Raw genomic sequence first — 27,027 nt, 5'->3', positions numbered from 1 at the left:
TATGAGGTCCATCTGGTCCAGTGTATCATTCAAAGCTCTTGTTTCCTTGTTGATTTTCTGCTTAGATGATCTGTCCATTGCTGAGAGTGGAATATTGAGGTCTCCTACAATTAACGTATTGTTATCAATATGACTCTTTATTTGGTTAACAGTTGGCTTATGTAGATGGCTTCTCCCATGTTGGGGGCACAGATATTTACAACTGTTAGATCTTCTTGTTGGATAGACCCTTTAAGAATGGTATAGTGTCCTTCTGTGTCTCTAACTACAGTCTTTAGTTTAAAATCTAATTTGTCTGATATAAGAATTGCTACCCCAGCTTTCTTTGGAGGTCTGCTGGTATGGAAGATGGATCTCCATCCCTTCACTTTCAGTCTGGATATATCTTTAGGTTCAAAATGAGTCTCTTGTAGACAGCATATGGATGAGTCCTGTCTTTTTATCCAATCTGCAACTCTATGCCATTTTATGGGAGTGTTTAGGCCATTCAAGTTGAGAGTGATTATTGAAAGATATGAATTAATTTTCATTATGCTGCCTGTGAAGATGTTGTTTTTACAGATTGTCCCTGTAAATTTCTGTTGTAGATCACTCTTGGGGTCTTTCTCCTTTTATAGAACCCCCCTTAATATTTCTTGCAGGGCCGGCTTAGTGGTCACATATTCTTTCAGTTTCTGCCAGTCTTGGAAGCTCTGCATCTCTCCATCCATTCTAAATGAAAGCCTTGCCAGATAAAGTATTCTTGGCTGCATGTTCTTCTCATTTAGTACCCTGAATATGTCTTGCCAGGCCTTTCTAGCTTTTCAGGTCTCTGTGGATAGGTCTGACATTATTCTGATGTTCCTCCCTCTGTACATAAGGAATCTCTTAGCCCTAACTACCCTTAAGATGGTTTCCTTGGTTCTAAGATTTGCAAGTTTTACTATTACATGCCAGGGTGTTGGCCTGTTTTCCTTGATCTTGGGAGGGGTCTTCTCTGCCTCTAGGACATGAATGTTTGTTTCATTCCCCAGATGAGGGACGTTCTCAGCTACAATTTGCTCAAATATATCTTCTAGTCCTCTCTCTCTCTCCACTCCTTCCGGGATTCCAATAATTCTGACATTGGAACGTTTCATGGTGTCACTTATTTCTCTGACTCTATTTTCATGGATTCTGTGTTGTTTTTCCCTGGCCTCATCTTTCCCTTTTTATCTATTAAATTGTCTTCCAGATCACTAATTTGTTCTTCTGCCTCACTTACCCTAGCTGCTAGATTATCTAGATTAGATTGGATCTCACTGATAGCATTTTTAAAATCTGCGAATTCAGCTTTCATTTCTGCCCTTAGAGACTCTATGTTGCCATTAATTGATTTCTCCATTCTAGCTATTGTCTTCACAATTGCTAACCTGAATTCCATCTCTGACATCTTGGTTATATCTGCATCCATTTGTAAATCTGCAGCATAAGTCATAATCTCTGAGTCTTTCGTATTTTGGGCATTCCTCCTCCTAGTCATTCTGTTGATGGGTGGTTGAGGGAATGTGTAGAGTCCAAATTATTGGACAGAACCCAAGCAAGATGTACCTGTTTTCTAGGGACCTTAGGGTTGCTGGCCTTTTGTTCTCCCAACCTGTCTTCTGGGGGAGGGGCTTGCCACGCTGTTACTCATGCAACCATGTTTGGGCAGAGTTGCCCTGCCCCCTGTGGCAGGGGATGGGCTCAGCAGGAACCAGTTTTTTGGGGCTTTTGTTCTCTGGCAGCTTTCCCTGGTGGCTTTCCACATCTCTTCTGAGATTCAGAGCAGAAGAGATCGTTTCCAGCCCTCTGCCTCAGAGCAGAGAGACCGCAGTCTGTTCTTCAGTGAGCTCTCCAGGCCACACTGTCTCCATTTCTGTCCATGCCGCTATGAACTGCAGCGGCCTGGGTTGTGTGCCCCTCCGCAGCGCTCCCAGTCCTGCCTCCAGGTCGGAGCAGGTCTCTGCCCTTTGTGCCTCTAAAACTGCCAGCCACTCCCAGTTTGCACATGCCACCCCGCTGCTCTGGGTTTCCATCCCCGGGGGCTGCCCTAAAGTCCTTTCCCTGCCGCTATGGATCTGTGAGTCTGTGCCACGTCCCCAGCACATGAGGCTATTGCTCACCAGCGGTGCAGGATCCCCACAGCCAGGCTTCCTCCCGCTGCCGTTTATCCTCTGATATCTGCCTGCGGAATCACGGCTCCTCGCTTCGTACCTCAAAACCAACCGCCTGCGATATTCTGATTGTAGAGATCCATATCTATCTTCTTACATCTCAGGCTGATTTTGTGGGTGCGCAGAGTGGTCTGGTAGATATCCAGCTCAATTCTGGGAACCCGTTGGAATAAGGTCCCCTACTCCTCTGCCATCTTTTCTCCCTCCCAGCATTTCATCTATTACATTATTTCCCAGAATGCTTAATGTGATATCCTAAACTGGAAGCAGTGGTAAAACTGGGATGGCACGTGTCTCTGGGGGCATTAGAAAGCAACTTGACCAGACACTGCCACACCACCATTCATTCCTGTATTCATTTAAAAAAAAAAAAAAAGTACTGCATACATTCTATTTCCCACTCTGTGATAGGTACTTGGGAAGCAGAGACACATGCAACAGATTCTGTTCTCATCAAGTTTAAAATCTTTGAGGTTAGAGGAGGTGAAGAGAAGGAAGAGAAAGGAAAAAGAGTGGAGAAGGAAGGAAAGGAAAGGAAAAAAATGAAAACAATTTAAAAATACTATGTAGAGCTACATATGATATATATAGACATATAAATAGTACTATGGAGATACAAAGGAAGTAGGGGCCATTCTGCTTGATAAAGTAGAAAAGTCTTCATAGAAGAAACAATAGAAGATTGGAATATTAAAAACATATTCGTCATCAAGTAGACCAAACTGTAGGGCAGAAAGTAAGAAGAGCAAAGGATTCAGAGTCAAGAGGGTATTCCAGATAGGGGTAACAGGTATGTCCCTGGGACAAACATGCAGCATGAAACAGAACAGGGTGCTGTGAGGATGACAGGTGGTACTGCATGGCTGGAACAAAGGATCACTGGAAGGACTGGTGAGAGATGAGACAGGAGAAGTCCCCAGGTATCATGCATGGGGGGCACACTGAGATTCAGTGCTGTGCTGGGCCTTACAGGTTTTATTCTAGAAGCTGTGCCTTTTAAACTGAACTGAGGTTATATATACATGGAGTTCTATCACAGAGAAAGCCATAGAGAAAGCACACTTTCAGGATATATCAATTTCATTTGAGGATTTCAAAAGGAGAGTTATTTTTATGTGCGAACAAACAAATGCATAATTGAGTGGACTGAAAATTAACAAATTTATTTTTTAAATAAATTTCATTTAAAAAATGTTTAAGGTAAAACGAAGATTTCAAAAATGTTAGGGGCTTACAGTGCATGTTGATTTTGCCTGTTAGGGGTATTTTGATGGAAAGTTTGACAAACACTGGATAATTGGGAGCCTTTTAAGGGAGGAATAATTAGAAGCTTTTAAAGCTAGGAAGAAAATGACTGATCTCTGGTAGCCACTTGAGCAGGAGTGTTAGCCAAAGGTTAGTATACTACAGCAGGAAGGCAAGGTTGGAGAAGAAGGGCACATAAGAGCAGCGTCTACTTAGATCTAGATCACTTATGCACCAGTAGGATATAGGCGATGAATTTCAGAAGGAAAAGGGAAGAGTCTAGGATGACTCTATTTCTGGTAGGAGTGACTGGTGGATAGAGGTGTCATCTACCAAGATTTGGCATCTAGTGAGAGGTGAGGATTTGGTGGAAAACATGAGTCCAATTTTGAGCAGTGGATTTGAGTGTTTGTAGGAACCCTGGGAGAAGATGTACAATAGGTAACTGGATATAGACTTCGAGTATGAAAAGGGCCTCGTCTGAACATTGGGGCTTGTGGGTCCTTAGCACATGGGAAGTAGTTGAAGCTATAGGCACAGATCATATCAGCACACATGAACACTGAAAAAAGAGTCAAAGCAGGGGTGCCTGGGTGGTTCAGTCGGTTAAACGTCTGACTTCGGCTCAGGTCATGGTCTCAGGGTTCTCAGATAGAGCCCCACATCAGGCTCCCTGCTCAGTGAGGAGCCTGCTTCTCCCTCTCCCTCTGCTCCTACTCACTCTCTTTCTCTCTCAAATAAACAAACAAATAAAATCTTTAAAAAAAAAAAAAGTCAAAGCAGAACCTTAAGCCTGTGCATACCCTTTGGTCTAAGCATCCCATTTCAAAAACACATTAGAAGGAAAGAGAAAAAGACGCTGACCACAGTGTGATCTATAATAATAAAAGAACAATCCAAATGTCAAGCAACAGGGCAATGGTTAAATAGATTCATATTCATTTGATAAATTTTAGGAAGCCATAAAAATAGGTAAGAAGTTCATTTAAAAATAAAAAGCTGAAAATATTGAGTCAAATTCAGGCTATATAATTTTTCACTGTGATTACAATTTTATAAAATATATGATGATTTTATATGTACATGTGACAGATGTGTGTATGACATATACACATTTAGATACTAACACGGGGAAAAAACTGGGAATAATAGACTAAAATGCTAGAATTGGAGGACTAGTGGTTTTCTTCTTTTAAATGTTTTCTAAACTTAATTTTAGAATTCCACTTTAAGGAACAAATTTGCCTTTAACAGTGTGTATTCTGTATTTTTCCCAAGTAGCCTGTAAGTAGTTAGCCAAATGACTAACCATGTGACATGATTTTTTAAAAGATGCATATTGAAATGAATCCCAGAGATAAACACTATTTAAATGTATGATCTTGTTGCCACTATGAGACATCAAGTTAGATCACCCTACTGCATCACAGAGGATTTAGCAAAACTCAATAGAGCCATGGGAGTCCCTCAGCAAGTATTTATGGAGCACCTAATATATGCAGGTACTCTGTCTGGATGCTACTTTGGAATGTGTCTTCAAACTGAAGAAACAGTTTGTAACTTTCTTCTTCAAATGTATTTTTCTCTATCTATGTTTAAATGACACTTTAAGTAAAAACATATTTTCTGACCATCAAACTTGGACCTATTGATATTCTTAAAACACAGAAAGAATACAAGTTTGAAGGATATGGGTTAACAGGCAATATTATACATTCCTGTTGAGAGTGTGAATGAATTCAACTTCTGGGGAAGGGCATTTGGCAATGTTTACCAAAATTAAAAATACACATTTTTTCACTGAGTATTTCTCCTTTGAGGAATTTCCTATTGCAATACTCACATGTGTGGAATATAACATATGTACAGGGATATTCATTACAGCACTCTTTATAATAACAAGAGTTTAGAAGCATCCCACATGTCCATCAACAAATGACTATTAAGTTAAGCTACAATTATACAGTGAAATAGACAGAAATGGCCAAAATTAGATAGCTATTTTATGTATAGAAATATCTCCAGGATTACACACACACACACAGTTAAAGCAAGGTTTAAGATTAATATATATAAAGGATACTATTTGTATAAAAAAGATAATAAAGCTTGCTTTTTGCTTATAAATGCATAGACCAACCCTGGAATAATACAAGGAGGTAGTAAAAGTGATTGCTTCTGGGGAAAAGAAATAGATGGCTAGACAGATGGAGGGAGCAATTTACACGGCAAAGCCATGTACATCCATTGGCCATTCTAAAAAATTAAAAGCAGTAAAAATAAGTAAACATTCTTTTCTTAAAAAACTAAAAATTTTAACTAAAATCTAGCTCCAGAATGCACTTCCACCATTCAAAGCGCTTCGTCTCCTTTCCTATTATTTAGCTTTTTTCTTTAGCTTAGTTATAATTTAGTAAAACATGAGGGAGTGGTACCAAAACAGACAGCTCATAAGCTTATAAGGAAATCGTACTTTTCTGCCACCATCCCTCATTGCCCTCAATCACCATTCCCACCAAGTGGGGTGGGGTGGGAAATGTCAAAAGAGTTCCCACTTAATCACAGATTGCCTAATCTAATAGACACCAAATGCACTGCCCTCTAGCCCTCTGGTCTCCCCATCACCTCTCCTGATACTCTCCTAGAGGGGTTGACTGTGAAATAGATTGAGAGAAAACCTCAAGTCTTATAGTGGTTCAAACATCTTAAGGAAATTGTTATGTTGAGAGATAAACAGTGTACATCAGCAAAACTATTTTAGTATGACATATTTCATTAGAACGCAGTACCTGTTTTCTTTTACTGGCACCTATTTGGAATGAAGTCGTGGCATTCCATTCTAGCCTGTGTAATTCTGAAAGAGAGATTCCAGAGTAGCCTTCCAGCAAGTTCCACAACAAGAAAATAGCACTCATTCATCTCACTCACCTCCACAGATTGGGAAGTTCCCTTGGCAACAATCACAGAGAAAGCAGTAATATGATACAAACCTATGGGTTCCCTTTTCATTTGTTCTCATTCTCGGGTGTAATTCTTATGCTCAGGTACATATTTGCACATATTTTAAGGGTATACCAGAAAGGTAGAGAACAACGTTGTTGTTCAGGCTCTTGTGCAATCTCTTAGCTTTTATTATAACCTTAAATTATAATAAAACTGACCTTAAAATATAAAGCACAAATGGAATTTTGATGTGCTAGACTAAGAAGGACCTTGCTATAGGGCAGATTGATTCACTCAATGAACATTTATTGAACCCCTGCTATGGGCAAAGCACAATGCCAGGCAGATATTCAGTTCTTGTTTTTTGGGAGCTAGCATCCAGCGAGAGAGACCGCATGTAAACAACCTGCTGTGATTGGAGGCCTGAGTGTCACATTAACAGAGGAGAGAGGAAAGCGAAATTCTGGCTGGAGTCAGAGTGGCAAAGTTGCAGACAAGTGGCTCGTCCCCCACATAACATATCCAGTTGCCACTCTGCCAATTACCAAAACTTGGTGGCTTAAAACAACACAAATTTCTTTTCTTACAATTCTGGAGGCCAGACGTCCAAAATGGACCGCACCAGGCTGAAGATGTGGCAAGACCACACTCCTTCAGGAAGCTTGAGGGGAGAATCCATTTCCTTGCCTTGCAGCTTCTAGGAGCCACCTGATTTCCTTACCTTGTGACCTCCTCCTCCACCTTCAAAGCCAGTGGCACAGCGGATTCCCTCTGTGACGCATCTTCTCTTTGCTTCTGTCACATAGCCTTCTCTTCTGTCTGTAACCAGCTTTCCCTCTCATACAATGCTTCTGATTGCATTTAAGGCCTACCTGGATAATCCAGGATAATCTCCCCATTTCAGGATCTCAATCACGTCCGCAAAGGCCCTTTTCCATATAAGGTAACAGTCACAGATCCCATAGATTAGGACCTGGCAATCTTTGGGGGCCATTATTCAGCCTACCACAAGGTGTTTAGAGGGAAGGCCCCTAATCCAGCCCCTTCCTTTATCCTGAAGGCTGTGGTGAGCCACTGGAAAGTTTCAAGCATAGGAATTACATAGTAAGATATGTATTTCAGTAAAATTAATTCAGGACTTCTGAGGATATAGATGAAAGAAGAGCCTGAAGTCAGCGAACCCCTCCAATAATTCAGGACAGTTTTGACAAGACAATGGTAGTTGGGTTGAATGTACTGGAGAGAAATTAAGACCGTGGCATCAACAGCTGTTTGCAGACTATTGGATACAGTAAATGATTTCTGATCTGGGCACTCAGGTACCATACACCACGATTTGTAATACAAGAGGAGAAGCAGATTTGGAAGGGGGTTGGAGGACCGTAGGCAGGGAGGTGACAATTGATGATGACAGCACACCTCCAGTCGTTAATTCCAAGCACACCTCCCCACGCTAATTTGCCTCTCCTCTCCCCCATTACAAGAGTATATTAGAATAAATTAAGAGTGGGGCACCTGGGTGGCTCAGTCGTTAGGCGTCTGCCTTCGGCTCAGGTCATGATCCCAGGGTCCTGGGATCGAGCCCCGCATCGGGCTCCCTGCTCAGCGGGAAGCCTGCTTCTCCCTCTCCCACTCCCCCTGCTTGTGCTCCCTCTCTCGCTGTGTCTCTGTCTGTCAAATAAATAAATAAAATCTTAAAAAAAAAAGAATAAATTATTTATCACAACTAAACTGATTTTTTAGTTCACTAATTTTGTAGCCTGTAACTAGCCACTGTGAGACAAGCCCCACAACTGATGGCAACACGTTGTCACATGTCACATGAGAACCACGGATTAGGGTCCTTAATCCACCCAGGACAAATGCCACCAGAGCAGTGATATGCCTGCCCCTGAGCTCATTGGTAGTATAGTTCGGACTGGAGCCCCATCTTGTGATTTCCCCCCTCCTTCTCCATTCCCTCTCTCAAGACCATCTTCTACCTCATTTTACCATCCAGAGGGACTAAGCTTCATAGAAGCAACAAAACCCTTATTTTTTTGTACTTTATTTTTTTAAGTAAAATCGTATTTTTTCGAGTTCCATCCATCTCGAGTCCCACTGAGTCTCTGCCATTAGAGTCTCCCCCAGGGCTTCTAATTCTGCTCTCCCTCCCTCCTTTGTGTTCCTGTGCACAGTCTGCAATGCACACTTTATGATGGTTTTATATCCTACATTGTCTTGTCCTCTAATTTCCTTATATGTGCACATCCTGTCTCCTCTCTAGATTTATGAGGTCCTTGTAGAGTTTCCCATCTTAATACTCAAAAACTAAAGAGGTGATGTATGGTATGGAAGTAAATTGCTGAAGTGTTCAGAACAGGGATGTGTGTTTTATTGGACAAGACTAGAATCCCTTCGTTCTGCACTGCAGAGATCTGTTATATATTCTGCAGTTGTTCTGCATGTGAAGATGGGGAAAGAGAATTTCGTCTCAGCTTCAGAAACAATATATTGACTGCTGTAAACTAAGGAAAAACTAATAACCTTTGGATTCTCATGCTTCTAAAACCTAAAGAGTGATGGGTTTGATGCGTCTTGCTCCTTCCCCCTAGAAATGTTTTATCATTGTTTCCTGGATATTAAATCATTTTTTGGTGTTTTTTACTTGTTTCCTTGAAATGCTGTGTCCTGGTGCTTTAGCTTTCTGCTATCTTGATCTTTTTTAGTACATCAGATATTTTTTATCAGAATCTATGTAACTGAAGCTAGATCTGGACAGCACTTTTCAAATTGTGTATCCAGCACAGCTACTTAAAATCCCAAAGGGACTTACGGTTCAATAATATTTGTGAGCTGTTTCTTTGCATTTTAGTAAAGCCTGGATAGTGCCCCCAAAAGGTTATAAATAAAATTAGGTTGTTTTAGTGGTTTTCTTTCCACCTGACTTAATTTATTTCCATCTTAGAGGTCTTGCTATTCAGGATTCTGGTTTTATTTTTTAAAGACAGTGTTACTATAAGAGATGAGTAAGGTAAAAATTCACACAGAAACACTGGCATAAAGAATTTTGAATGTGATATTCCATTCTGGTGCTGAATCAATACTTAATCTGTAGTAAATAACATTGGCAGAATGCCAATCCATAAAATAAACCATAAAGCGCTATAGAATATTCCAGTGTTTAATGTGCTTTTCAAGCAAACAGCATTAAATCGAGGTGTGGCCCTTCTTAATATTATACAGTTTAGCTCACATATAATTATTAAATAAAATAGTTTATTTTTTATGCACTCACTATTGGTCAAACATTGTGCAAGGCCCAGTTGAGTAGGGAAATGGGTAAGCATAAATTTTAACACACTATACTAAGTTTTATGACACATGCAGATAAAGAAGGGTGTTATAGGCACCTAACCCGGCTTAGGAACATTGAAGAAGATGCCAAGAGGAAGTGGTAAGTGCATTAAGCACTGAAGGACAAATAAAATCAGACTGTGAAGAAAAGAGATGCTTCAAAAGAAGGGAACAGCGTGTACCATCATAAGGGTAAGGGAGTATAGAACCTTGGGAAAATGACCAATATTTTATTAGGAATAAATGTACAAGGTTTAAGGCAGACTGATAGAAGGTAAAAATTTTAAGCAGGTCAACCAGAAACAAATCATGAAGGAACTTATCCCATAAGCATCTGGTAGAGGAAGGGAGCAAGACTCTGAATTCCAAGGAAGGAGAGAACTATGTAACTTTCAAACTATCACAAAGCCATGAAAAGTACATGAAATTATCTAGTCAGTGACAAGATACCAATCACAGGCCTATCTGTACAGCAATAGGGTAAAAATCACCAACATTTTAAGACAGGAAAAACACACAAGATAAACTATAATATCTACCACTACCAAATTCAAACATTTTGATCACACTACCTCTTTGCCTTTAAGTGGTAGTAAGATTTCGGAAGTTTATCTGGAAGGCCACCACTGAAGGATTTTAAGCAGCAAATCAGATTTCTGTTTTTAGAATAAATAAGATCAGACTTAGTTGTATTACAAGGACATTGAGAAGGCTGAATTCAAGGTAGGCCAGACTGAAGGCAAGGAACTGTTCTCATAATTTAGGGGAATAATGACTAGAGCCTGAACTTTGTCAGTGGAAGTGATCATAGAGAGATTTAGCAGATACAATCAACAGAATTTGCTCTCCAACTGGATGGAGGGATAAGACAGAAGAAAACTTCTAGGACTGTTCCACCTAAGTTCTGACGTAGGCCACTAGATGAATAAGGGAAACGTAGGTTAAGAAACATAGCAAAAGATCAATTTGGTGGGTAAAAAAGAAAAAGATGATTTCATCTAGGGACATCTTGAGCTTTCAGAGCCCGAGACAAATAGTTGGAGATGTCCTGAATGTTATTTTATACGTGAGTTTGAAGCTTGAGAGAGAGATTCAGGAGTCGTGGACTTGCACTAGATCCCATCTGGCTTGCCTACTCGAGAATATTGTTCCAGCTTCTGCCTAGCTGGCCAGACACTAGCAGAAGCCAGTTCTGACACTTTCCATCTACTTTGCCGGCACCATTCACCCTGTCGCAGCATTCCCCTGCAGACCTGCTCCACCCAACCCAACCACCCCAGGAGGCACCCCTCTAAAGCAGCTCCCGCTCTACCACACCCAGCAGGCAGACTTGGTGGGGATCAGCATCCCCCGCAAACCCACTACTGCCCCACCCACACCAGGCAGACAGCCCCAGCCAGGGCCAGCACCCCTCCAAAGTGACTCCTACCCTGGGGTGGTAGGGAGCCAGCCCTGTCTACCAGCATGCCTGTAGCAGCTGTGGCCAAGTCTGTCAGCCAGCTATGCAGGGAGCTAACCCCACACACCAGCAAGCCCACAGCAGCTACAGTTGAGCATCTCAGCCAGTTAGTTTCACCAGGGGAAAGCCCTGCCCACCAGTCACAACAGGAGGGGACATGCAGGCCACACCAAAGACACCAGGAGTGCTTCCTCCTGGTGACCAGGGAGGGTAGCACTATGGAACCTCACAGGATGCCTTTCATATAAGGCCACCACTTTCAAGACCAGGAGACATAGCTAACACACCTAATACATAGAAAAAAACACAGACAAAATGAGGCAAAGGAGTGTGTTCAAAGAAAAACAAGACAAAAACCTCAGAAAAGAACTAATCAACCTAATCAAAGTAATGGTTATAAAGGCCCTCACCTGATGTGAGAGAAGAGTGGGTGAACTATTTGAGAACTTCAATAAAGAAAAACAAAATATATAAAAGAACCAATCAGAGCTAAGGATTACAATGACTGAAATGAAAAATACATGAGAGGGAATCAAAGCAATTAGAGGATACAAAAGAATGAATCAACAATCTGGAAGACAGGATAGAAGAAGCACCAAGCTGTACAGCAAAAGTGTTTTTTTTATTTTTATTTTTTAAAGATTTTATTTTTATTTATTTGACAGAGAGAGAGAGAACGCAAGGGAGGGAATACAAGCAGGGGGATTGGGAGAGGGAGAAGCAGGCTTCCCGCTGAGCAGAGAGCCCGATGCGGGGCTCAATCCCAGGACCCTGGGATTATGACCTGAGCCGAAGGAAGACGCTTAACGACTGAGCCACCCAGGTGCCCCCCAAAGTTTTTTTTAATGAGGAGGGAAAGGTCTAAGATGGCAGCATAGGAAGACCCTGAACTCACCTCCTCTGCTGGACACTGATTTTGTGCCTGCATATAGAATAATTCAATTGAAGAAAAACTGAGGGCTGACTCAACAGCGTCTGCCCCACAAAGGAGAGACAGAGCCATGGTAATGGCAGGACCCCCAGCCCCAGTGCTATGAACTTCAGCAGAGAGGGATATCACTGACGGGTCCCACCTGTGGATTCACCCAGCTGGAACAGAAAAAAAAAATAGTTCAAAGGGCAACAAGACATAGTGAAGGAAACCCATCTTCTAACCCTAGGACATCAGCCAAAAAATGAGGGAACTACTTAAATCCTTTCTGACGTCAGAGGTGCTGGCTAGTGCCATTGTTTACATTTCCTCTCCACCTAGATGGTACAGGTGGGAGCAAGATCTTGGTGCTCTAGCTAGCCGCCACCACAGCAAGCCCTAGTCCACACCACCTCCAGTCATCCCCCCCAAGGTGGCTCCCATAGTCACACCCATCCCAGCTCCAACCATCCCACCAAGGCTACTCTGGCCTGCACCCACCCCAGCTGTAACCATCCCACTGGGGCAGCCTTGGCCCAGACCACCCCACAGGGCAACCCCAATGTGGAAAGCCTTGGGATACCCCTGGCCCATGCCCCACCAGCTCTAGCCATCCTGCCAGGGCACCCACATGTGGAACATCCACATCCACATCCACCCCAAACCAAGCCTGCTCCAGCTGTCCTGCCTACAGTGCCCAGCACCCACAGGTGACACAGAGGATGCTCCCACACACGGCTACACCTTCAAGGCCGGGAGAGGTAGCTGTTTTGCCTAATTCATAGAAACAACCACAGAAATTCAAATAAAATGAGACAGAGGAACGTGCTCCAAATGAAAGAACAAGACAAAACTTAGTGAAGGGATTCAAGAAATAGAAGATGTAAAATATGATGTCATATACATAAAACATAAATGGGGAGGAGTAAAAATGTAGTGCTTTTAGAATGTGTTCAAACTCAAAACCATCAACTTAATACAGACTGCTATATACTTGGGATGTTATATATGAACCTCATGGTGGCCACAAACCAAAAACCTGTAATAGATACACAAAAAGAAAAAAATCCAAGCACAAGACTAAAGGAAGTGACTAATCACGAGGGAAGAGTAGAAGAGAAGAAGAAAGGGACAGAGAAGAACTACAAAAACAACAGAAAACAACAAAATGGTAATAAGAATATGTCTATCAATAATTACTTTAAATGGTCTAAATGCTCCAATCAAAGGACATAATGTAACTGAATGGGTTAAAAAAAAAAAAAAGACCCATCTATATGCTGCCTACAAGAGACTCACTTCAGACCTCAAGATACATGCAGACTGAAAGTTAAAAGGTGGAAAAAGATACCATGCAAATGGAAGCCAGAAAAAAAATCTGGGGTAGCAATACTTACATCAGACAAAACAGACCTTAACACAAAGGCTGTAACAACAGCCAAAGAAGGATCAAGGGATCACTCCAACAAGATGATATAACACTTATAACTATCTATACATACCCAACATAGAAGCAACCTGATTGTATACAAAGCAAATGTTAACAGACATAAAGGGAGAAATTGACAGTAATAGCATAGAGTAGGGGAGTTTAACACCCCACTTATATCAATCAATAGATCATCCTGACAGAAAATAAATAAGGAACAGTCACTTTGAGTTACACATTAGACCATGTGGACTTAACAGATACATACAGAACATTCCATCCAAAAACAGCAGAATACACATTCTTTTCAAATGCACCTGGAACATTAAGATAATAGCCACTATGGAAAAAGAGTATGGAGGCTCCTCCAAAAATTAAAATTAGAAATACCATATCATCCAGCAATTCCACTTCCAGATATTTACCCAAAGAAAACAGAAATGCTAATTCAAAAAGATAAATGCACCCCTATATTTATTGTAGCTAGAAAGTGGGTGTGGGGGATAGGCAAAATAGGCCAAGGAAATTAAGAGATCCAAAGTTCCAGTTATGAAATAAATAAGTCACCAGAATGTAACAGACAGCATAGGGAATACAGTAGGTAATATTGTAATAACTTTGTATGGTGATCAATGGTAACTACACTTATCATGGTGAGCTTTTCCTAATGTATGTAATTATGGATTCACTATGTTGTACACCTGAAACTAATATAATATTGTATGTATAACTATACTTCAATTTAAACAATTTTAAAACATATAAATAAAAATGTAAGAATAATAAGTAAATATATATATATAAATATACTTTGGAAAGACTACTCTAGTGTTGCTAATAAAAAGTCAGATGTGAATCTAATCCTTGTTCCTTATAGATGACCTGCTTCTTTCTCTCTGGAATTGTTTCCTTTTCTTAAATTTCACCCTACTGTGTCAAAGCGTTGACATATTTTCCCTTTATCTCTCTTGTTTTGAACTCAATAAGTCCATTCAATCTTTCCTTAATTGTGGAAAAATTTCAATGAGCAGTTCTTCAAATATTTAACTTTTATTTCTTTCTGTTAATCAGATGTTGACAATTACTCTATTTTTCATACCTCCTTTTTTTCATTTTTTCATATGTTTCAAAACATATTCCATCTCATTAATTCACTCATCAACTGTATTCTTTCAACCCATGAATTAAGTTTTTATTTCTATTATATCTGACTGGTACTTTTTTATAACTTCTTGTCCCTGTTTAATGTTTCCAATGCCCTTCTATATGCCCTTGAGAATGTTTATCAGGATTATTGTAAATCCTTTTTTCTCTGGCTCGTTGGTTCCGCTCCCTCTGGAATTAGTTGTTCAGTCCGTGATCTCTCTGGTGCTTTACATCAGTGATCTTCAAATGTCTCTTTATTTATCCTATTCCTTTCAGAGTATCAGCTATCATTTTTATATTATATTCTGAGTTCCTTCCTTATCCCACTTACTTCTAAGGCACTGCCAAGTCCAGAATTAGACTCAAAGGAGGAAACCACAATTGCTGTAAATTTCCCATCTTAACTCACCTGTAACACAAACTAGATTTAATGTCCTCAAGCTTTAGTCTGATTTGACTTGGTTATCTTTTCATATTAGTGGAATTAGACTAAGTCACAGAATCACCAAACATCTTCCATTTGCTTATGGAAAGACACCGTTTTCTAGGGCTGTCAGGAGGGCTAATAATGGCGGATGGCAAATAACTGTAGAAAATGTAATTAATTATCAATGGAAAAATGTCTTGGAACCTTAATACTTTGTGATTGTTACAGTGAATGTTATTTTCCTTCCTCCCCTTCATAGACCTATAGGATACAAAGCTTTTAATTAAAAAATTATTAAAATTAAGTTTTGAGGATTTCTTAACTGAATTCTTACGGACCCCCAAGAAAACTAGAGAAGTCTCTTGGGTTTTACAAAACCGGTTAAATATTGCTTATCTAAAAATATAATAGAAATTTTTTGGGCATCTTTTGTGGAATTATTTCTGCCTTGCCTTCATGTTCTTGATGTATCAATATTTGTATCTTCCCAGACAGCTGTACAGATGTCTAGCCTTTTCTTTTGATCTGACATTCACTTTTTAACAAATATTTGTTGAACACTTGACATACTATTGTTCTAGTTGCCAGGTGCCCAGCAAGAAAGATACAGTCCCTGCTTTCACAGAGCATTAGAGTTTAACAAAGAATCCAGATTGATTATAGTTTATACTAGAGCAGGGAGTTTCTTCTGTGTTGTTTTTCCTTGTATACCAGGCACCTAGGACAGTGTAAATATTGGGTGAATGTTAAGCAGGTAAATACTGGACACTAATTACAAATGTGTTAAATGTTATGTTGGAAAAATGCAGGCATCATGGAGTATAGGAGCCTTACCCGATCTGGGGGATCATAGAGAATTAGGTCTCCCACTGATAAAGCCATCCCTTTCCAAGTGGTTTATGCAGGCTCATTTAAACAATCAGCACCTATTTCCTATTTCCTATTCAGGCCACCCTCCTACTGTGCATGGAGGCTTGAACCACCTTGGATTTTTCAGTATTGATTTCTGTAAATGAGAAGTGAGATGAATTGCTTAATAATACCATATGTTTATAGAAACAAAAGAAAATAGCAGTTTAACAATGCTGGTTTGTGTTTCTTGCTTCTTGCCTATCCGCTCCGTCACCCCCATTTTCTTTTTTATCTTGCAGATGAAGGAGCTTCTATGCACCCTTGTGATGATGCATACTGTGGACCTTTCCCAGAATCTGAGCCAGAAGTCAAAGCTGTAGCCACTTTCCTCCGAAAACACAGGAAGCACATTAGAGCTTACCTCTCCTTTCATGCATATGCTCAGATGCTGCTGTATCCCTATTCTTACAAATATGCAACAATCCCCAACTTTAGCTGTGTGGTAAGTATTAGACCTTGTACATACGTGTCAGGCTTTATGCTTCTTTTGTAAAGCTAAAAGGGCTCTGAGTGGTAATGATAATAGCAAACACATATTGTGTTTATTCTAATAAGCATTTTTTACCTACTAACTTATTTATTTTCCATAATCATATGAGGTAGGTAACTATTATTTTCCCCATTTTACAGATGAGGAAACTGAAACCTAGGGAAATTAAGTAATTAGACGCAGAACACACAGCTACTAAGGGCCATAGCCAGGATCGAGCCCCAAATCTAGCTCCAGCCTTGTCACTTTTAACTGCTATGCTATGCTGCTTCTCAAACGCAACCATCTCAAACCAAATTTACATTCTTACCACGGGTTACACAGAAAGTTGTCAGGAAGGATTTGATTAGTATTACATCTTCGGTCACATATGTAGGGCTATAGTCAATTTTATTGGGTAAATAATTGTTCATAAACTGTGGCCTGACTCATTAATTAAAAGCAAGTTTTAATTTATAAGTGCTATTTGCTTAATGGTACTAAGTCTCTGGGCATATATCTGACAAGTTGGTGCTAAGAATGAACAGCCCTTCAGGCATAAGATTCCTTGGCAGTGAAAAATCAGTTTCTTTCTTCCTCATCTCAGAAACCCAACAAGCTATCCACTGTAGGGCAAAATTCCTCGTAAAGTGAGTCTGATTCAGAGCCTCTAGCATCTGAAGGTCTGTAAAATTCAAAAACAGGTCAAACTAATACATAGTGTTAGAAATGAGGAAGAGGAAGAGAACAGTGACGGGGAGGAGGTATGGGAAGGAGAGCTTTTGGGTTTTGCTGTTGATGTTCTATTCCTTGGCCTGGGTGCTGGTTACATGAGTGTGTGTAATTTGTGATCACTCACTGAGCTATAAACTGAAAATGTGTATATTCTTCTGTATGTATGTTATACTTGAATTAAAAGCTTTGATAAAAGAGAAGATCCCCTTTCTTCCTATATCTTGAACTCTAAATCCTTTACCAGTTGGTTGGAGTTGCAGGAATTCCTGACCTAGATGTCCAGGACCTGGAAGGAATGGAGAACATGAGGAGGTCAGAAGAAGGCCTGAGGGAAGGCTTCTATTCTGTCCAAAAGAGGAACTTTGTTCTTGGCATTCCAAGCAAGAATTCTGAGCAAATTCTCTTGAGAGATTTTGTAAAGGTGGTAGTTCTATTTAAGAGTGCAATTCTTCAGCTACTGTGTGAGTCAAATAGGCTAGTTGTTGTTTTTATTGTTGTTAACCTGGCACCTTAACCACCCTGTATCACACAGTGCTTCTCTAGGCAAATATTCAGCCCTTTCTAAATTGATATTAAAACTATTACATAAATTAAGCCTATTTTCATTTTGTCTTGGATTGGAGGATGTGGTATAAAGAGTAGATCAGTGATTCACAATCAAGGATAACTTTGCCTCCCAGAGACACTGAACAATGTTGAAGACATTTTGATTATCACAAAAAGGCTGGAGGATGCTATTGGCAAGCAGTGGATAGAGGCCAAGGATGCTGCTAAACATCCTACAATGTACAGGACAGCCTCCCACACAAAGTATTCAGTCCAGACTGTCAATAGTACCACTGTTGAGAAATTCTGTTACCAGGTTACACATAAGCTAAGTCACTGATGCCAAGATTAAAATTCTCAGAAACTAGGTAGACTCTGAGTGTTAACCAGAAACCATTCAATTCTAATAAATTATTCAAAAAGCATTCCATCAATGTGTAGGAGTCTGTGTTTCTGCTAACATTTTTAGGTCATTCATTAACTTGCTTTAAATAAAAAATATATTCCTTACTTAGTTGAGGTTCAATAAGGGAGGCCTGGGTCCTTTTGGACAATTGAAAAGAGGAAGCAATAAAGAAAGGAGGAATTGCTTAAATTCTTTCAAATAGGTGTCCAGCTACACCACCCTGGAAAATAAGTCCTAGAAAATTTTACGAAGTTTTCACTTTTTTGTGGAATGATCATATCCAAGCCTCTTATCAACATCCACCTGCACCTGAGTGACGGAAGTACCATGGGCCCAAAAGGCTAAAACTGTATGTTTTCTGTAAATAGGCCAAGTGGTTGTATTTTTTTTCCTTTAAGAGATTTTTGGGGGTAGTTGAGTCGTCTGAAATAATGAGGAACAAGATTCTCCTCACCGGCAGAACACAGTAATCTTCTAAATGTAGAAATATCTGCCCTTGCCATGGAATATTGCTGAAACCATTGGACAAGATGTTAAAATCTCAGAACATTCTCCATAAAGGTATCTTATTATGGTGTTTACATTCCTTTTCTGTTGGCTCCTAAGAGGAGAATGTCATCATCAGTGAGATCAGTAATAAATTGTCTGCCAGGTTCTGGAGCCTGGTCCCTTAATATCCACAAAGAGTGGCATTTGTTGCAAATGCTGCTTTATGCATCCCTGAGGTGAATGAGGACAGCAAGCTGAAGCTGGGTCCAACACACAGCACCGTGTCGCCCGGAGAACTTCAACTGATATAATAAATTATTCATAGGCAAATCGAAACGGGAGAGTTGGATACTGGTTTCACCATACTTCTTTTCCTCTCACTGGTCATACAATACTTCTTGAACTCCTTATTGAAACTAATGCTGTTATACCATTGAAAATGTTTTGAAGTGTAGTCAGTATCATTTTAGTTCATGTTAGAATATTCACCTTTTAGTATTTTTATTGTGTTACCATTTTCCCCGATCTTTGGCATTGATAGGTAGAGTTCCGCCTCAAAATTTCTCCATCTTAGCAGTACCTGAGCTCTGTCAGAGGCGTGTGTAACTCTAGAAGTCATGGAGCATTCTGCAATTGTATTCCCATTGCCACAGGGATAAATGAATAGCATAAGAGAAGTCACTCTTCCTGAACTAAAGGGTTTCTTAATTGATCCAAATGTGTTTTAAATACCTTGTACATAGCCACTGAAGTATGTACTTAAGGATCAATAAGATTATCTTGATACTCTTGCAGAGCTATGCTTATTCAACATTCATGCAAGAAATATTGACTGAGCATCTGTTATACTCGGGCACATTGCTAAATAATGCATATGTGGCTATGAAGAAGGCTGGCATGGGCTCTGCCCTCTCAAGCATTTTGTAATTTATAGGCACAAGTGTCTCTGAGTGAAAGTGAAGAGAACAGAACACTGAATCAGCATCAGAAGATATGTGCATTAATTTAACCTGTCCTTGCTTTGTAACCCCAGCCTGCCCATTTAACCTTGCTGAGCCTTTCTTTTCTTGTCTGTAAAACGGAAATAGTACTGATCGCTGGCTTGGTGTAAAGATCAATCAAAGGAAATAATGTGTTCTAAAACATATTATAAACTGCAGCATTTGACAAGGAATATTATTACCATTATTATTAAATATAACTATTACCTAATGTGCCCAACTTTGCTCTCCAAATTGAAGACTGATAAGGCTCAAACAACATGCCAGTGTTTCTAAATGTTTCAATGCACTGATGTAAAGTGATATCAGCTCTCCCTTTTCCCTCACAGGAATCTGCAGCTTATAAAGCTGTGAATGCCCTTCGGTCAGTATATGGGGTACAATATAGATATGGACCTGCCTCCAGCACATTGTGTAAGTTTCCTGTGTATTTTGTGTTAGAATCATCTATTGAACCAAGATCCTGTAAAATGACTTCCCTTTAAAAAAACAAGAAGTGTGTTCCCCCTTAATGAGAAATTTTTGACAACCAAATTAGCCAAGGAAGACAGAGGGAGTTTATATTTGATTAGTTTTACACTGCTTGACATAAATCACTGTACCAATTGAAATAAATTCTAAACAGAGAATATTCTAAGCATGTAGCAATGACTACAAAGTTGAAATGAGATCTTATGACAGTAGAAAGTACCCAAATGGGCTCCTTGAGCAATTGTAACCACTGTAAGGGTAGAAATGGGCCTTGAGAATATAATGAAATAATGTCTCAGCCCTAAAAGAGCTTTCCTTTTATTCCTTTCCTACCATTCTTGTTATGAAATGCATTTCTTACGTAACCCCTTCAGCTGAATTTCCCCTTAAAAGGTGATTAAAATATTTTTTTTTGCTTAAATAAATTTATTATTTGAATTTTAGGTGGTTAACATACAGTGCAATATTGGTTTCTGGAGTAGAATTCAGTGATTCATCACTTATATACAACACCCGGTGCTCATCATAACAAGTGCCCTCCTTAATACCCATCACCCATCTAGCCCATCCCCCACCCACCTCCCTCCATCATCTCTGTTTGTTCTCTCTTGTCAAAGGTCTCCTATGGCTTGTTTCCCTCTCTCCTTTTTTTCTTTTCACCCTTCCCATATGTTCATCTGCTTTCTTTCTTAAATTCCACACATGAGTGAGATCATATGGTATTTATCTTTCTCTGACTGACTTATTTCACTTAGCATAATACCCTCCAGCTCCATTCACATCATTGCAAATAGCAAGATTTCATTTTTTTGATGGCTGAGTAATATTCCATTGTAGATATGTACCACTTCTTCTTTCATTCATCAGTTGATGGACAGTTGGGCTCTCTCCATAGTTTGGCTATTGTTGATAATGCTGCTATAAACATCGGGGTGCATGTATTCCTTCAAGTCTGTATTTTTATATCTTTTGGGTAAATACCCAGTGGTATAACTGCTAGCTCATGGGTGTCATGGATGTCTTCTTTGGAAAAATGTCTATTCGTGTCTTCTGGCCATTTCTTAACTGGATTATTTGTTTTTCGGGTGTTAAGTTGGTAAGTTCTTTGTAGATTTTGGATACTAATCCTTCATCAGATAGGTAATTTGCAAATATCTTCTCCCATTATGTAAGCTGCCTTTTAGTTTTGTTGACTCTTTCCTTCACTGTGCGGAAGCTTCTTATCTTGATGAAGTCCCAATAGTTCATTTTTGCTTTTGTTTTCCTTGCCTGTGGTGACATGTCTAGTAAGAAATTGCTACAGCCGAGGTCAAAGAGGTTTCTATGTTCTCCTCTAGGATGTTGTTGATTTCCTGTCTCACATTTAGGTCTTTCATCCATTTTGAATTTATTTTTGTGTATGCGGTAAGAGAGTGGTCCAGTTTCATTGTTCTGCATGTTGCTGTCTGGTTTTCCCAGTACCATTTGTGAAGAGACTGTCTTTTTTCCATTGGATATTCTTCCCTGCTTTGCCAAAGATTAGTTGACCATATAATTGTGGGTCCATTTCTGGGTTCTCTATTCTGTTCCATTGATCTATGTGTCTGTTTTTGTGACAGTGCCATACTGTCTTGATGACTACAGCTTCTTAATATAGCTTGAAATCTGGAATCGTGATGCCTCCAGTTTTGTTTTTCTTTTTCAGAATTGCTTTGGCTATTCGGGGTCTTCTGTGGTTCCATATAAATTTGAGGATTGTTTGTTCTAGCTCTGTGAAAAATGCTGGTGGTATTTTGATAGGGATTGCGTTAAATGTGTAGATTGCTTTGGGTAGTATAGACATTTTGACAATGTTTGTTCTTCCGATCTAAGAGCATGGAATGTTTTTCCATTTTTTTGTGTGTGTCCTCCTCAATCTCTTTCAGAAGTGTTTTCAGAGTACACATCTTTTACTTCTTTACTTAGATTTATTCTTAGGTATCTTATTGTTTTTGGTGCAATTGCAAATGGGATCAATTTCTTGATTTCTTTTTCTGCTGCTTTGTTATTGGTATGTAGAAATGCAGCAGATTTCTGAACATTGATTTTATATCCTGCGACTTTGCTGAATTCATGTATGAATTCTAGCAATTTTTGGTGGAGTCTTTAGGGTTTTCTACATAGAATATTAGGTCGTCTGCAAAGAGTGAAAGTTTGACTTCTTCCTTGCCAGTTTGGATGCCTTGTATTTCTTTTTGTTGTCTCATTGCTGAGGCTAAGACTTCCAGTACTATGTTAAATAGTAATGGTAAGAGTGGACATCCCTGTCTTGTTCCTGACCATAGGGGAAAGGCTCTCAGTTTCTCCCCATTGAGGGTGATATTAGCTGTGGGTCTTTCATACATGGCCTTTGTGATGTTGAGGTATGTCCCACCTATCCCTACTTCATTTTTTATCAGGAAAGGATGCTGTATTTTGTCAAATGCTCTTTCTGCATATATTGACAGGATCATATGGTTTTTATCCTTTCTTTTATTAATACGGTGTATCATATTGATTGATTGACTTGCAAGTATTGAACAACCCCTGTGGCCCAGGAATAAATCCCACTTGGTCATGGTGAATAATTCTCTTAATGTACTGTTGAATTCAATTTGCTAATATTTTATTGAAATAAAGAGCAACTGGGTACATGGAAAGAACTTGAACAAAGACTCTGAAGACATGGATTCTAGTCCTAATTCTGCCACTAATTGGGATATAATCCTGGCCAAGATATTAATCCTGGACTTGAGTTTCCACAACTGTTAAGTGAGGAATTGGACTAGGTCATCTCTCATGGCCTCTCAAACTCTAAAATTTTTTAACTATATGACTTGGAAAATCTAGCAAGAAATCATATATATCTGAATGTCTATGTATGCACACACACACACACACACACACACAGGTTTTATGTATATGTATAGATAGTGACATCCAATTTTGCTTTCAGTGAGGTACCAAATTTCTCCTTGATTTCTTTAACCTACCAATTATTATATTCCTAACCACTCACTTTCTTCAGCCTTCAAAGAAAAGTTTGGTTTGCCAATTAACATTGCTTATCAAATAAGTTTATCCTAATAATGAGTATCTTAAGTATCAGAAGTGTTTTCAAAGTCTATGATTACTGTTCTCATGCTGACCTTTTTAGAACTGTTTTTCAGGGGGCGCCTGGGTGGCTCAGTCAGTTAAGCGTCTGCCTTCAGCTCAGGTCATGATCCCAGGGTCCTGGGCTCGAGCCCCACGTCAGGCTCCCCGTTCAGCAAGGAGACTGCTTCTCCCTCTCCGTCTCCCTCTGCCCATTCCCCTGCTTGTGCTCCCTCTCTTTCTTTCTCAAATAAATAAATAAAATCTTTAAAAAAAACAAAAACAAAACAAAACATTTTTAAAAAAAAGAACTGTTTTTCAGTAACGGCACGTTGAAAAAGGAAATACAGTATTTTTTTAAATCATACTACTAATTATTACCAATATAATATATATTAAACATTAATTTTTAAAAATCTTACAGTTTACCTTTCCAGCTTGATATCAAGCCATAGTCATAGTATTATATTTACCAAGAACAACCTGTTACCACAGAAATGAGGCTGTCACATCACCATGACGTAACTGTTGGCACATATTGACTCTGACTTTGGCTTCTATGACTACTATTTGTAATTCCAGTGTACTCTAACCCAGAGGGACAATGAAGCCACAGCCTACCTTCTGTCCTTAACCAAAGCAAGGGGAGCCTGAGAAACAGTAGAGTGTTTTGTCATCTTAACATAATTTATCTCTAACTTGTCCTGACAAAAATAGGAATAAAAAGGATATTATTTGAGCAGATGAACATGCTCTGAAAATTTTTTAATAACAATAGTGTTAGGTCAGTCTGGATCATATTAATTTCAAGAAAAAAGTTTGTAAAGATTCTTCTTTTTTTATTTTTTTAAGATTTTATTTACTTGAGTGAGAGAGAGAGCACACAGAGGGAGAGGGACAAGCAGACTCCCGACATGGGGCTTCATTCCAGGATCCTGAGCTCATGACCTGAGCTGAAGGCAGCTGCTTAACCAACTGAGCCACCCAGGCGCCCCTATAAAGATTCTTCTATAAAAGATTTATTTATAATTATTAAGACCCTGTTATGCTAAAAACTACATACTAGGCACTTTGGGATGTAAAGATGCAAAATAATAAGGGCTTAAGTATCCTAGCACATTATTTTGTTTAATTTCCACAACAACACTATGCAGTAGGTATTATCAATCCCTTTTTCTACAGGGAAGATTGAGGCTCAGACAAGTCACAGTAGGTGGTGGGATCTAACACAGCCCAGACCCTTAGTCTGCCTCTAGTGCCTGTACTTTCAACCTGTGCTGAAAAGCTGGAGCATGTGAGGTCACAGGAGCCAAAAAGAGAGAATTGTCAATGAATTATCAGCTACACTAAATGCTGTTGAGAGGTTGAAAGTGGGATCTGCAGGGAGAAAAACAAAGCAAGAAAGGAAATTAGGCCTGCTGTCATTGGTGACCTTCAAGAACAAAGTTTTCATCGACAGGTAGAGGCAAGAACCAGACTGAAAGTGGTTGAGGATATAGAGGCAACATATATAGATTCTCTTTGTGTTCTAAAGCAAAGGGACAAAGAAAAAAAGGATGGCATATAGCATGAGAAGGAAGTGCCATATGAAATTGGTGCTTGAACATTTTGGTCAATGCAGATGCAAGAGAAGGTGATTTAATTAATGAAACTAGGTCCTGGAGAAGGGACCCTCTCACTACCAGGGAAGACCATGATGAATGGAATCAAAAGATGACACCTAGGGCGCCTGGGTGGCTCAGTCGGTTGAGCGACTGCCTTCGGCTCAGGTCATGATCCCAGGGTCCTGGGATCGAGTCCCACATCGGGCTCCCTGCTCTGCGGGGAGCCTGCTTCTCCCTCTCCCACTCCCCCTGCTTGTGTTCCCTCTCTCGCTGTGTCTCTCTCTGTCAAATAAATAAATAAAATCTTTAAAAAAAAAAAAGATGACACCTATTAAAAACAACAACAACAACAACAACAACGAGCAAGAGTTCCTTCTCTGAGCCGGAAGGAAGACAGCCAGGGGTCTGTAATGTCAGTAGAGGAGGCAGTGGGATGATGGGATGATTACCTTTTATGGGCACGGGGACAATGGTAAGTGAGGGGCAGGCCTACAAGAGCCTGAGAAAGGTTCAGTAAGTGAAGGTCTAGAAAACTGAGCCTAGAGCAGCATTGAGAACAGAGAAGGACATCAGTGACTAGTGTGATTTTACAGCAAAGACTTTCTCCAGCTCCCTCTCAAGGAGTAAGAGCAGAGAAACTGAGCCAGGGATTAGTTTGTTTATGGGTGACTGACGTGAGGGTAGAGATAAATGTTATTGGAATTGAGGTTGAGAAACTTTGAGGTCATCACACTGAAAAAGCATTACTACCTAGACTAGATCCTCAAAGATGATGGCAGGGAGGATTTTTTAAGTTCCATGAGCCTAATGCCAAGGAACTACTGTTAAATCATTCTTGTTGAAACAGTGTTTAATTAGAAGGACTTAGGATAGCCTAGTAAGCAAGTACTATATACAAACTTTGAAAATTATGCAGACTCTTCAGTGAGGCTTTTTTTTTTTTTTTAACTTTTAGATGTGAGCTCTGGTAGCTCAATGGATTGGGCCTACAAAAATGGAATACCCTATACATTTGCTTTTGAACTTCGTGACACTGGACATTTTGGATTTTTACTTCCAGAGATGCTCATCAAACCAACCTGTACAGAGACCATGCTGGCTGTGAAGAATATCACAATGCACCTACTAAAGAAGTGTCCCTGAGGCCCAAGGGTCAGGTCAACCACCAGACAGAGAGTTGATTCTGTGCAAGAGCTACTTGGCAGTGGGTGGAAATTGTTTTTAAAAAGAAGGGCAACTTCTTAGAATGAAAATATCTGTGGACTTTAAAAGGACCTACTTATGCAATTCAAGTTTCTGTGGCAATACAAAATTGGTTAAAAAAAATCTGAGCATAGCCTAGTTTGTTGTAAGAGAAAGCATCCATTTTATATCCCTTTAGAGTCCTATTTGATTAAGGGGAAGTGGGGACATTTTCAAACGCTATTGTCTCAAGAAATGTACAAATTAAAGATTTCACTGCAATAAATCTCCTTTTCTCAATTAAGATCTAGGCTAGTAATGTTTAATCACTTGGTTTTCATTTGAAATGGAGAGAACTATATTTCTTAATAAATATACAACTTATCAAGACCTCAGATTCTTCACATCTTCATCTCCTGGCGTTAGTGCATCATACACCTATAAAAATATAGCAAGCTGGAACAGTCATGTTTAGACTCTGAGAATACCATTTACAAAAACGGAAGTAAACATTAATTGAGGTGCCAGACACAGCATTAAGAGCTTCACGCTAATAATCTTATTTATTGTTCACATACTATAATAGGAATAGATATTCCTATTATCCTCATTTCTCAGATGAGGAAATTGAGACTTAGAAAAGTGATATAGGTTTCCATTTCCAGGAGTATGACAAGATAGTTATCTGGACTGCTGGAAATAACTACAACTTCTGGACAAAATGTAATTTTTAAAATCATCTTTAAAACATCAAACAAAAAAGCAGGAAAATCTCAAGCTAGGCACTGAGTGAAGGCCGGAACGTAGAGAGGTAAGTGGTGCACTGTTATCCTGAGAGCATTTGTCAAACCAGGTAAGTGCAGACTTTGATTTTCACAGCATTTTGGAGAATGGGAGCAGAGAACAGAGCCCAAGGCTACCCCAAGGTGGGAAATCTAATAGCAGATTCTCCTCCTACCAGAATTCTAGGATTCCCAAGGGCTATACCCTCCGGGTAAGGGTAAGTTACAAATAAACCCCCCAAGCTATTTTCAGTGGAAAACTGACTATTCC

The 27,027-nt window shown here is 39.6% G+C and overlaps 1 protein-coding gene across 1 annotated transcript in view; it reads left to right on the top strand.

Annotated features, from left to right (window-relative positions):
- Positions 1-25,935, top strand: part of CPA6 (carboxypeptidase A6) — a 343,928-nt gene extending 317,993 nt beyond the window's left edge. Inside the window, exons 9-11 of the mRNA XM_021688439.1 lie at positions 16,221-16,423; positions 19,957-20,041; positions 25,748-25,935. Of these exons, the coding sequence (XP_021544114.1) occupies positions 16,221-16,423; positions 19,957-20,041; positions 25,748-25,935 (476 nt within the window). The remainder of the gene's footprint in view (positions 1-16,220; positions 16,424-19,956; positions 20,042-25,747) is intronic.
- The last annotated feature ends 1,092 nt before the right edge of the window (positions 25,936-27,027 follow it).

The sequence above is a fragment of the Neomonachus schauinslandi genome, chromosome 4 (genome assembly GCF_002201575.2).
Source record: "Neomonachus schauinslandi chromosome 4, ASM220157v2, whole genome shotgun sequence".
In the NCBI taxonomy this organism is placed as follows: domain Eukaryota; kingdom Metazoa; phylum Chordata; class Mammalia; order Carnivora; family Phocidae; genus Neomonachus; species Neomonachus schauinslandi.
Note: the sequence above shows the minus strand (reverse complement) of the source record. Positions and strands in the feature narration are given on the sequence as shown.